At 40.4% G+C, this 11,962-nt stretch overlaps 1 protein-coding gene across 1 annotated transcript in view; it reads right to left on the minus strand.

The window, feature by feature from the left end:
* The window catches only part of TTC27 (tetratricopeptide repeat domain 27), a 215,503-nt gene that overhangs the window by 93,861 nt on the left and 109,680 nt on the right, over positions 1 to 11,962 (minus strand). Inside the window, exon 10 of the mRNA XM_019549711.1 lies at positions 3,196 to 3,309. Within this exon, the coding sequence (XP_019405256.1) occupies positions 3,196 to 3,309 (114 nt within the window). The remainder of the gene's footprint in view (positions 1 to 3,195; positions 3,310 to 11,962) is intronic.

Raw genomic sequence — 11,962 nt, forward strand, 5'->3', positions numbered from 1 at the left:
CTGTCTTGGATCAAGTAAATATGGTACTTTCCTTTTAGAGATATACAGAAAAAATATTAGTTACTGCAGAAAATGACACTCCAAAGTACTATTTAAGTGAAAATTACAGTGCAGTTGACACTGAACTCCCAACCACATACATCTGTGTATGACTAAGAATATAAAACCAGATCTCATGTGACCTTTCAATCTTAGACATAATGATTAGTCCATAATTTTGCCAGTCTGCTCCCAGCTCTCCTGAACTCTATTAAAAACACCCTTTTCAAGATGCACATTTCTCTCCCACTAACAGGCAAACTTGGCTGCCAAGGAAAGCAATCAAGAGGGAACTATATGAACGTATGGTTTACACTGTATTTCAAGGTAAGAAAATCAAGTGAAGATACTGGCTAAGAGGTGTAGCTAACAAAGTTGCAAACAGAATTATGAAAAAAAGAGTCTTACAAGAAGACTAAGGCTCCAATGGCTGTATATGTATCCAGTGTAACCATACAGATTAGAACACACAAGCTAATATCAAACCACCACAGTATAACCATCAGTATACAATTGGTACATTCCTTTGGTTAACTGTGGATCAGGATGTCTTTGGCCTCCCTGATTAAACTATCTGAGTAATCTTCCAGTAGCACCTGCATGCACATGTTGGAGTATATTAATGAGTATAAATACATTTGATTTCATTTAAAAAAAATCATAAGGAAAAAAACCACAGCATGATGGTGAAGTGTGCTCATTTCACATATCCATCAGGGACTGCAAGAAGTTACAAATCTTGCAAGTGTTTTAAAACTTTGTCATTTTATTTCCCTTTTCCCCTTCCTTTTCTTCTTCAATTCTCCTGGACTACCTGAACTCCTGCTTCTCCCTAGTTCTATTACCAGAGCTTTGGATGTATTTTCAGTAGTAGTCTGTGTTTCAACAACTTCTTCCAATTTGCTTTCCATAATTAATTCCCTATTTGTTTTTACACAGTAAAAAAGTGGCTGGAGGTCCAAGAACTGCTGTGGAAATGGCAGTCTGGCTATTTCTGGGGAGAGCCATATGTCACAAGCTACCACCTTTCTCCTCCAGCTACTCCCTGCTTTCTCTCTCGCTCCTTTTACCTTTACTGTTCCCTTCCCCAGGTTGCAACCCCCTAGCTTTCTCTCAACTTAGGGAAGCATGACAGAAGGAGTTGATGGTCTCGCGCAACACCATTAAAAATAACGAATAGAAGTGCACACATGGCCCAGAAATACATTTTGATTGGCAATGAAGATCCCAACTCAGACTCTAATATACATCACCCTGGTCAACAATGAACACATTCAAATGGAAAGTAAGAAGACTGTTTTAGCTCTTGACTGCTGCTTCCTGTTTATATTAAAGTGATTGAAATACTGGCTTGAAAAGTGCAAAGATCCTGAAGATTTTTAAAACTTTGAACATCTGATTAAGAAATACTGATCTGACAGTTTCCTAACATTTTATTTCCTAATAATTAAAAATTAAAACATTAAAAGGGCATCATCAAATGAGTTCTATCTTAACATTTAATCATTCTTGAAATTCAAATTAAATACAAGGTTGTTCAAGTTATCAGGTTAACCTTAAAGAATCACTCATTATACAACTTTTCTTTATCTATTTGGGGAAGCAGCTGTTGGTGTTTAGCTGTCATCTAAAGCAAGTTGGTATATCAATATGAATGCATAATTCTATCCCAATGTTTGGTATAGAGACATCTAAAATTAGAGGCATCAAAAGCACTCTGCTCCCCAGGCCAAATGTGGACTGCTGGGATCCTAGTGGACCAGATCAAGACATGGCAGTGGGACAAGTGGCGAGACTTACCACAGAAGTTAATGCAGCTATGACTCACCCACGTTGCTGACATGTCTCACCAAGTAGCTCCATTCCCTGGACTTTGGCAGTAAGCCGTGTCCCTGCCTAGCTCACCCCCTAATTCCTAGCCTCTTTACCAGCCCCGCAAAACACACCACCAGGCTCCCTGAGCCAGATCCATCCCACACATCATAAGCTGAACACTCCTGACGTAAATCATATTCATGTTAAAGTTCATTTTAAAATCACAGCTCTAATGCTAATTCTGTGGTCAATGCCTCAAATTTTCAAGTTTGGTGTTAGTCAATTTTCCACCTTCCTGCCCACCATAAAATAACATTAAAAATTCCCTCATACCATATAATGGTCAGAAACGCATAATAAACCAAACTTCCTGTATTTGTAAACATCAGTTCCTCACAACTTCTTCATCAGGCCATCTTTTACACATTCTGTTGAAATGGATTTTGGCAGTATGTCAGGTGTATAATTGCTTAAATAAATGCCATACTCACTTTAGCTGCTATGGCTTTATCAGTGTAGGATGTGACAGGTCTCAATGTCACTTGGATAGTGTTAAAGAACTCTGGAAATCCTTTGCAACCTTATTTGCTACGATATGATGGTGGATACCAATATAAACCTCTAAATGAATAAAGTACATATTTCGGACAACTCAAATTGACAATTGCCTTCAAACAGTACATTTTTTCCAGAGTTTTAGAAACCTCACCTCCCTGACCTGTATCTACTGGATCCTCCAAACAACTCAGTGCTCTGCTTAGTAGGAATTCAAAACTGATCAGGTGTTAAAAACCAATTTACTCCTTGGAGACTCAAAAAACCCCCATTTAACTAATAAAACTGATGTGAAATACCAGTGTTTCAAAATATACCTCCTAACCCATGAAACGTTACATAGCAGAAGAGTTCCATCCGTTAGTGTCCCAGACTTACAGCAAAATGGCAGTAATTAAGAGGCACATGTCACAGTGGGAAGGTTAAAACTGTGACCAGTCATACAAATGGCTCTTTACCCCATATTCCAGCACTATAATTACAGTATTTACAAGCTCCAATTCTTGTAGATGTATTTTATTTTTGTTCGTATTTCTTCAAATGAAATTGGTAAAAAAATTGCATTGGGAAGTATTACACTATGATATTTGAATAGTTCTATAAAGAAAAAGACAAGGAACCAGATTTTAGTTACAAACTTTTAAAAAAAATAATTTTAGGAAGCACTTTAACTTAAAAAAAAAATCAAATAAAAAAAATACCATTTTTTCTCTCAAAGTGAGCAGCCATCTAAATGTGTAAGGGAGCATAACTAAGGACTGGAAACAGTACATGCAGAAGTCCTACCTGAGTCTGCCTCATTGCCCGTTCCACTCGACGAGTACTTCCTTTCTCAAGCTTTGTCCGGAGAAGCAAGGCAGAAGTCTGAATGGCCCAGAACTTAGGTTGAGAAAGTAAACACTGGGGAGGAAAAAAGGTTTACAGTTATTTATCATTAGTTCGTTGATTTTAAATGCCATGGGGGAAAAGTGACACATTTGATGGTAGTTCCTAGCCCTTTACTTATTCGTGGTTTAGTGCAGTGGTCTCCAAAGTGGGGTGTGTGCACAAGACGATCCATTGGGGTGCAGGAAGAAAATATTAGTACTTCTATTTATATTTATATAAATATACATATATTGGGGGTGCGTGCTCAAAATTTTTTTTGCTGATAGGGGTGCGCGATCAAAAAAGATTGGAGACCACTGGTTTAGTGGATCAGCCCAAAGTATAATCCATTCTATAATTCAAACCTATTGTCATGGCTTCTACTTGCAAATTCAAGACAATACAAATAGTACTGGTCCAATGTTTTCTTTAAAAGGCTATTACTATGATCCTCTCATCTCCAAGTAATATGGAAGGGCAGATGAGTAGGACTTGGAATATAACTTACAGCAGATGAACAAGGAAATCATAAAAGATACTGAGTAAAATAAATGAGAATGAATACCAAGAGGTATAATTTAATTATACAGTGACTCTAATGCAAGCAAAAAAAATGTTTTCCTGGTGTCATGGTGTGAACAAAGCTGTGCCTAGAAGTAACTGGTAGCTGCCATGAATCTCTTACGTGCCTTTCCAATGCTTATGGCAGGAAAAGAAATGAAGAGAAACAAATTAGTGTACACAGTGCAGGTAAGACAGGGTGGTAACTGAAGCCAGGGTAGGTTCGATGTCGCAACTGAAAGTGTGACTGATGGCACTGTGTGCACTTTCTGCTGTGGATCTATGTCTAGCCATAAGGTATTTTACCTTTATCTGCTGGCCCTCCATCTAGTAAACCATGTCTTTGTAACCTCTAAGCTGAATTACTGGAGCCACACTAGAAAAGAACCCCAAAGCATAAGATTTTATAGTGTCCTGCCTCTGAAGGCTGCTACTAGGCCTCATGCTCTCCATTAGTTCAGCAGCCCCACCCTTGTTGCAATCTGAGAGGTTAGTCCAGATCAGTAAAGCTCTAAATGGTCTGAAGTCTAGTTACGAGGGCTCAGTTTTTTCTGTCATGGGAGTTACAATCTTTCACCTTACTCTGGTGGTTCTTAGGGCTGCACACTCCATTGCAGGTGGCAATCAGGCATTCCCAAAGGAGGGTGCACTTTTCTGGAACTCAGTTCCTCCAGTGGCTCATTCAAGCCAGATGTTAAATAAACTTCAGGGACTGTTTAGCTAAGCACTTGAATTATGTTTATTTTAGTTTAACAGGAGTGACATTTTTGTAAGGAAGGTTTCCCCTGGCTCCCCTGGTTTACTTCCATTTGACCTATTGTTTGATTTACGCTATATGATGTATATTTTGTACTATATGATGTTTTAGTGCAAGAAGGATAGTGTAAATGAACACTTGAAATCCTCTGCAACCCTATTTACTATGATATGGTGGTGGATACAAATATAAACCTCTAAATGAATAAAGTACGTATTTGAGACAACTCAAACTCAAAGTCCTAAATTCAAGGTTCCACAACAAAACTAAAAAACAAAACAAGTGAGCAATTAAATAATTCAAAGGACAATTAATTTCAGACACTGAAATTTGGAAGATTATGCTCTTCATTGCATATTTTTAACAGTAATTTTTAGACAGAAATTAAATACAACCATCTGTTGCTGTTGATCAAATATTAATGTGGTAGGAGCAGGAATACTTATGACTTGGCTTATGCCTAGATTACAATTTTTGGAATAGACGAGGGGTCAGTAACCTAGGGCCCATGAGTCCTTTTGATCTGGCCCATGCCATGGGGCCTTGGTGTAACTGGGCAGCAGGGGACTTTGGCAACAGTCACTTTCTCCATGCCAATGCAAAGAAAAGTGGTAGCAGGAGGCAAGCGTTTGCCACCAGCACAGGGAATGAACCTGTTGCTGCTGCTCCTTTTCCTTGCACCAGCACACAGAAAGCACCCCATGCCAGTACAGAGAAAAGCAACAACAGCAGGTACTTTCCCTGTGCTGGCAGCTGGCATCTGTCTGCAGCTGTTACTTTTCCTTGCACCTGCACAGGGAGTGTTCCTTGTACTGGCATTGGTGTTTCCCCTGTGCCAGCATGGGGGAAAAGCAGTGGCAACAAGTGTTTTCCCCATGGTGGCAGCATGGAAAATCAGAACTGGTGGCTGAGTCCTCGCATCCACCTACTGGCCTACCTATGACCTAAAGTGAGTCAACCTGGCCCACAACCTTAAAAAGGCTGCTGACCACTGGTATAGACACATGTAACAACTGCATCGGTGTCAAGAGATTCTGATATAAGATCTCTGCACTTGTACCTGTTAAGTCTGCATGGTTCTCTAGCAATATAAATGCAGCAAAAGCAGTGCAATTTTAGTCCTGAATGAAACTGTGTTAAAGTTTTAGCATTTTAGCTAACTTGAGCCACTAAAGGAACATGCAACTACATTGTAACAACTGTGGTAGCCCCTCCTCTCCTTTTACAGCAATTAATTTACATTTGTCCATAGCTAGGGACCTACTTAACTCATCACGAAAGGAAGCCTTTTTTGCATGGCTTGCTTATGGCATGAAAGGCCAATTTCACAGGCATTTCCCAGCAGCTCTGCCCCTCGCTGCAGTTTGGTGGAGAGGCCCCACCACTGCCACAGATAAGTAGTCTCAAGCATGTGAGAATGGCTGCAGGGATTGCTGCATTGTCTAAATGTCATGATAAGGGTTGGGAGATTCTAAAACAGTGCATTATAGAATAATATGCTGGGGGTGGGGGGAGTTTGGGTTGATTGTGTGGGAAATCATGGCTGATGGAATATTTCCTGAAAACTGCAAACACCACCATTTTTCACAATTTCTGTGAAAACCGCAAACCTGCAAATTAAGCAGGTCCCTATCCACAGCCTTCATGCCTTAATAAATTTTTGATAAGCAGCAAACTAAGAGCTCAGATACCCAAGCAGCAGCAGAGGGGAAAAGCTGTAATTGACAGAACTGTTTCCATTGCTAAGGTGGGCTGGGGTGGCACAGGAACTAAGATGCACAGTTGATAGCCCAGAGGTCAAAAGTTTGAGACCACAGCATAAGTGCTCATGGCGCAGCCTGTCAGATTCCAATGAATCTGTGAATTCTGCTAAGTACCTTGTCACAACGACAAGAAAAAAAAAAAAACTGCTGTAGTATTTGTACATTAGCGTATTACTTTTCCCCAGTCTTGCTCAACTGTGCTGGTTGGCATGTGGGATGCTGGTGGAACAAAGGTTGCTGCCACACAACAGAGGGAAGGAGTAGTAGGCAACTGTTGGATCCTCTGGATCACGGTGTACGTGTAAGAGGTCTAGTTGGGTGCCTGATGAATCCGCTGAGTCCTGCAACCATCGCACCAAGACCTTTGCCACATATGCCTAGGCAAAAGTATGGAGGAGTGGAGGCAGCCCTAGACCTATCATCCCCCTTTATACCAGTGAGGTTGAATCCACAGGCCAGACTGAGTCCAGATGTTCAGTACCTCGATGGCTGTAGCTTCTGCCAGAGAGCAACAGATAAGAACTGCTGCTGACTGCCTAACACTAAGTGAGGACACGTTTCTGCCAGGGTAGTGTCCCTTAGCCTTTCTCCAACCAAACAGTACCCACAAGGCAGTGGGTTGAGGCACCCTATCTTTACCTTACTCTGGAGGTTGCAACATCATGGTGTTTTATCAGCGCTACCTTCCCACCAGAAGCCCCACCATGTTAACACCAAGCACTCCAGTCAGATGCAGTTTACAGTCATACCCAGAACTAGAAGGAAGGAGTAACAACTCTCTAAAATCTGCCTTCCTGCACTCCCCAACTATCAATCCAGGTAGTGCATACAGAGGGAATGTGAGGGTTCCTTAGTAACTAATGAGTCAGCAAGTTAAAGCCCTTTCCTTAATCCAAATCCTCATTTTTGAAGTTACACATAGGCAAAATATCAGGTATACCTATAAAACAGTTACAGCTGAGACAACAGGAATTTCTCCAATAGCTTTCTTAATGCAAACAAATGGTACACAAGCAGGAAACTACTGCTTTTACAGCACCTTAACAAAAATGTGAAAACAGGTGTTCCTTTCAGTTAGACTCATCTGTAATTGTATTAGTACTCAGCTCAGTCTCATGCCAACACTCCCAAATGCACATATTTTCTCGTTGTTAAACCATGATGTTTAAATCAGTACAAAAAATGAGAAATGATTTAAGATAACTGTTTATACTCAAGGGCCTTAACAAACAGCTTCAAAACAAATAATAATAAGTATTTATGCAGTCCTAAAATTACCAACCAATTGCCATTTGGTACTAAAATTACCAATATTCTGCATATTCCAGAAAATAATGGTTCTAGTCAGTCTATGAAGTCCTAAGATTTTATACTTTCCCCGGTGGCCCAAACCAGACATTATTAATACACAGGACTACACTGTAAAACAGTACATCTGGAAACAATAAACATTAAATGAAGGTTGATAAAATCTTGCATAAGGTACTTTACAATTTGCTGGGCTGTTCTACTTAAGGCAATTAAGAAAACTAATGAATAAAATAATTTCAGAGAAAAGTCTCCTCACTGAACAGTTTCTCAAAGATTCTTTTGCCCATTTTAGAAATTTAAAACAATGCCAATAAAACAAGGAAAAAGAAAAGGAGTTATGTAACTTACTCTGTACAAAATGGAACACTTTTATTTAATTGTTTCAACTCTCCAACCCACAAGAAACTTTTATTTTTGCATCACTATCATTGTTTAAAAAACATGGACAGTAAATAAGAAGCTTCTTTTGTTGGCACTGAAAAAATCTAATTGTCTTACTGTATTATGTTGCCGTCTATACCAGTGGAGGGCAGTATTTTTAGCAGGTATGCCGCAAACTAAGTCCATGACCTTGCAGAATGTCACTCAGATCCCCTTCCCTTGCCCAATCTGCTGTTTTGTTTTCTACTCCTTGCCTGAACTGCTGCTTTGCTTCCTGCTCCCTGTCCTTTCTGCTGCTGTGCTGCTTGCCCCTTCCACCCTGATCTGTCACGTGCCACACAGAGACACCATCCATGCCACAGGCTGGCCATCCCTGAATCTACATTAATCAGTAATGATAGTGATTTCTTTCTGGGGCTAGTACAAGCATAGTGATGGAAGTGATAGAACAGTGGTCTTAGGGAATGGACACAGTGTGACACAAGCAATTTTTCACTCAGGGTAGTAGTTTTCATCTCTCCCCCATTAATGAACTCTAAAATTCCTGTTCTGTCCCATATAAATACCAAGTTCTCCTGTCTTGGGGAACGTCATCCCCCTGAGCATGCAGGAGGTGCTCAGCCTCACACCTTCTCTTTCGCACAATGGAAGCTCTTGCTTCTTGTTGCTGCTTAACTACAAGAAATGCTTGCACCTATCCTGGAGATCTTCAAAAAGAAACCGGATGCACACCTTGCTGGGGTTATATGCCCCCAGCAGTCTTTCCTGCCCAGAGCAGGGGGGTTGGACTTAATGATCTCACAAGGTCCCTTCCAGCCCTAAACTTCTGTGAATCTATGAAACACAGAGCTGCTGACAGGTGGTGGGGGGAAACCCCAGCACATTACTGGAAGAGGACTTGTGTCAGTTTGACCTGGTTCCCCAGCATCCGTGTAGCTCGTGCATTTCAGCATGGCTTTTTGGTACTTTTATCTAATATCTGATTGAATCAGCTATTAGATAAGAACACCAGGAAGTCCTGCTGAAGCACAAGCCATATGGATAATGCAGGCCTGGTCAAACTAATGCAATTCCTCTTCTAGGCATGTGCTGCACTCAGAACGCGGGCACACCAAGCTGAAAGTAAAGCACTGTTTTTCAGATCCCCCACCTCTAGAAGCGGTCAGAAGCTCCAGGCTCTCTGCTCCTCCTTATTCTTCCCTTCAGAAAAAAAATGCAGCTTCAGTCTTCTCTCCTACTATAGTGATACCTGGTCAATTTGCTCTTCCCTTTTCCTCTTTTACAAAACACAAGTCATGTGAGCCCTGGAAGAACAGGAGAGCTTGGGACTCTGCTCCTTTGTTCTGTCACTCCCCTCTCAGAAAGGGGAGAACTATGAACTCCCTGTTCCCTCTCAGGCTATTCACCCAAGCAACATTTTTACTTGAAAGGGTTTCCAGAGCTCTGTCACATTAAATCACCACACATCAAACATTTTTAAAGAAGCCCAAACACTATAAAGCAAAAAGCGGCATACCCCATTGCTGACGAATCATAAAATTGCTTTTCTAATGTGTCCAGGTATTTTATACTGAAACACTATATCAGTACAAACAAAGGCAAAGTGACAACTTTTGTAACATGTTCCATTTGTGCTTGAGAGGGTTTTCCTTTTATTTGTAAAAGAAATCAAGTCATATCATGACATCTTGTACACAGCATATACTGTGTAAGAAAGTCAATCAAGTTAGTTAACAAGACCTGTGAGATATTGTAGGACTGGCCTCAAGTGAAAAGAATTCTTGTTTCTTCCAGCTGGATAGCAAACACACCTGTTATTTTACCTCTGGTGTCTGAGTCATTCTTTTAAAGCTACTGTAGAGTTGGTTAATTTGTTTCCAATCATCTGGGGAAGGATCCTTCTACATTTTCAAGACAAAAAAAATTACTTGGAATATGATCCTGAGGAACAGAGAGGGGAAATTACTAGGAGATTAGGGAAACCTTGATTTGGTCTTTAAGGGACTCTTTTTGAGGGCTGTCACTTCAAAAATTAAGTTTGATGAAAGAAAGAATTTACACAACCTGACAGATAGCTTTCCTTTAAATATCTTTCTTACTTGCTTGTTTACATTATAATATTTTCACACACTTTTTAGAACCCAAACATAGAAGTGATAATGTAGAAAGCAAATAAACTGGAAATTAAAATGAAAGATTTAAAGACTAACACAAAACAGCCTGCGCTAATTGCAAATAAGATTAAAGACATTTAATGTTAATCTAAAGCAAGGTGCTTAACCTCTGGCCTGCAGGCCAGATCTGGCTCATGGAGCCATGTCATCTGGGGTCTGGAAATTTGGCAGTGGGGGAACAGTGGCAGTGTTAAATGTTATTCCTCTGCTGCCAAATTTCCAGACCCAGGGGGAGGCCTGTGGGCTGGATAATGTGGCCATCTATGCCAGCTCATGGGTTCAGGCTGGTGCATGCCAGATGTGGCACGCAGCTGGATCTGGCATACAGAGTTTGGTCTGCCTAAAGACCAACCCCATAAGTCAACCCAGCATGGTATCTAGCCCATGGACTGACCCCTACAGCACTCACTGGCTATGAGGCCAGAAAGCTGGGTACCAGTACTATTTACAGTATTATTAATATTTTTTTAATAAAATTTAGTCCAATACCATGAACAATTATGCAAATAGATAATTCTACATGGGCAAATAGTCTCTGTTAAGTTCAATGAAATGAACTTACATGTTGTTACTAAAGCTTATTTTTTCAAGATCCAAACTGTGCAGCTTAAAACGAAAGCATCCTTTAAGGATCCTAAAGGCTCCTGAAGCCTCAAGCACAAATCCTCTGCTTGGAAAAACACTGATGGGTTTAACTTAAATTTAGAAGTAAGTTCCAATGCTGCTTAGTTTTGAAAGTGTATTTTTAAAGACAAACTCACCTAGAACTTAATGTTTAAGGAATATTTGCTCTATTTCCTTTATAAAAGCAACAGAGAAATCAAAAACAATAAACCTTGAGCTGTAGGCCACTTAAAGCGAGATGCAATCAGTTGCCTTGGCCAGTATTATTATGGGCCTGATTCAGAAGTACATTGAAGTAAATAAAAATACTTAATGTCAACCTTTATCTTTACCTCAGGATATATGGCCATCTTCCATATGTTACAGGCAGGACCCCATGCACCCTGGAGACACAGACCTGCAACTGGACTCAATATTCTATCAGAATCTAGTTTTAGAGAGCAAAGGATGTTTCAGTTTGCTCATATAAGCCTGTGTTGCTAGGGAGATGCAATGTTATATTCTAAATTAATTGGAGTATCCTAAAATATCCTGTGTTTGTGTCCAGGTATAAAATATTGATGTAGTCCAGCTGGGAGATGAATAACTGAGGCCACATCACTGACAGGATGAAACTGCCTAGACAGCCAGAGCTGATAAAAAAAACATTACTCACAGATGCTGTTGTGATTTTTTAGTGTCAGTGAAGAACAAACTGATAATCTGGGATATGAGCTAACAACAGCCAAAAGGAACTGTACCAGACAATGGATGCAAACTCCTCAAAGCACTTTTCTCTGATGATCACCATAACCTCAGTCTTGCTAGGGGTCAGTGGGTGCGTACATGAGATGCTACTGCGTGGTAGCACTGCATGGCAAAAACTGTGCTGAGACGCTACTGCACAGTAGTATTAGGCTACTATGCAGCAACACCACTTAAAAGGTGTTTACTGACACTATTGATGTAAAAATCACGGTTCGTTTCTCTGGAGGCTCAATGATCCTTTAGGCACACATTGTTGGTAATACAAAAGGTATATATTTGCAAATAGGGTCAGAGAGAGAAGACAAAAGACCACCCTCTCTGCCCGGGAGGAACACTTCTCAGCAGGCTTTTATCCCCTCTCTCCTGAG

This window comes from Crocodylus porosus, unplaced genomic scaffold (genome assembly GCF_001723895.1).
Source record: "Crocodylus porosus isolate Cpor-Errol unplaced genomic scaffold, CroPor_comp1, whole genome shotgun sequence".
Lineage (NCBI taxonomy): Eukaryota > Metazoa > Chordata > Crocodylia > Crocodylidae > Crocodylus > Crocodylus porosus.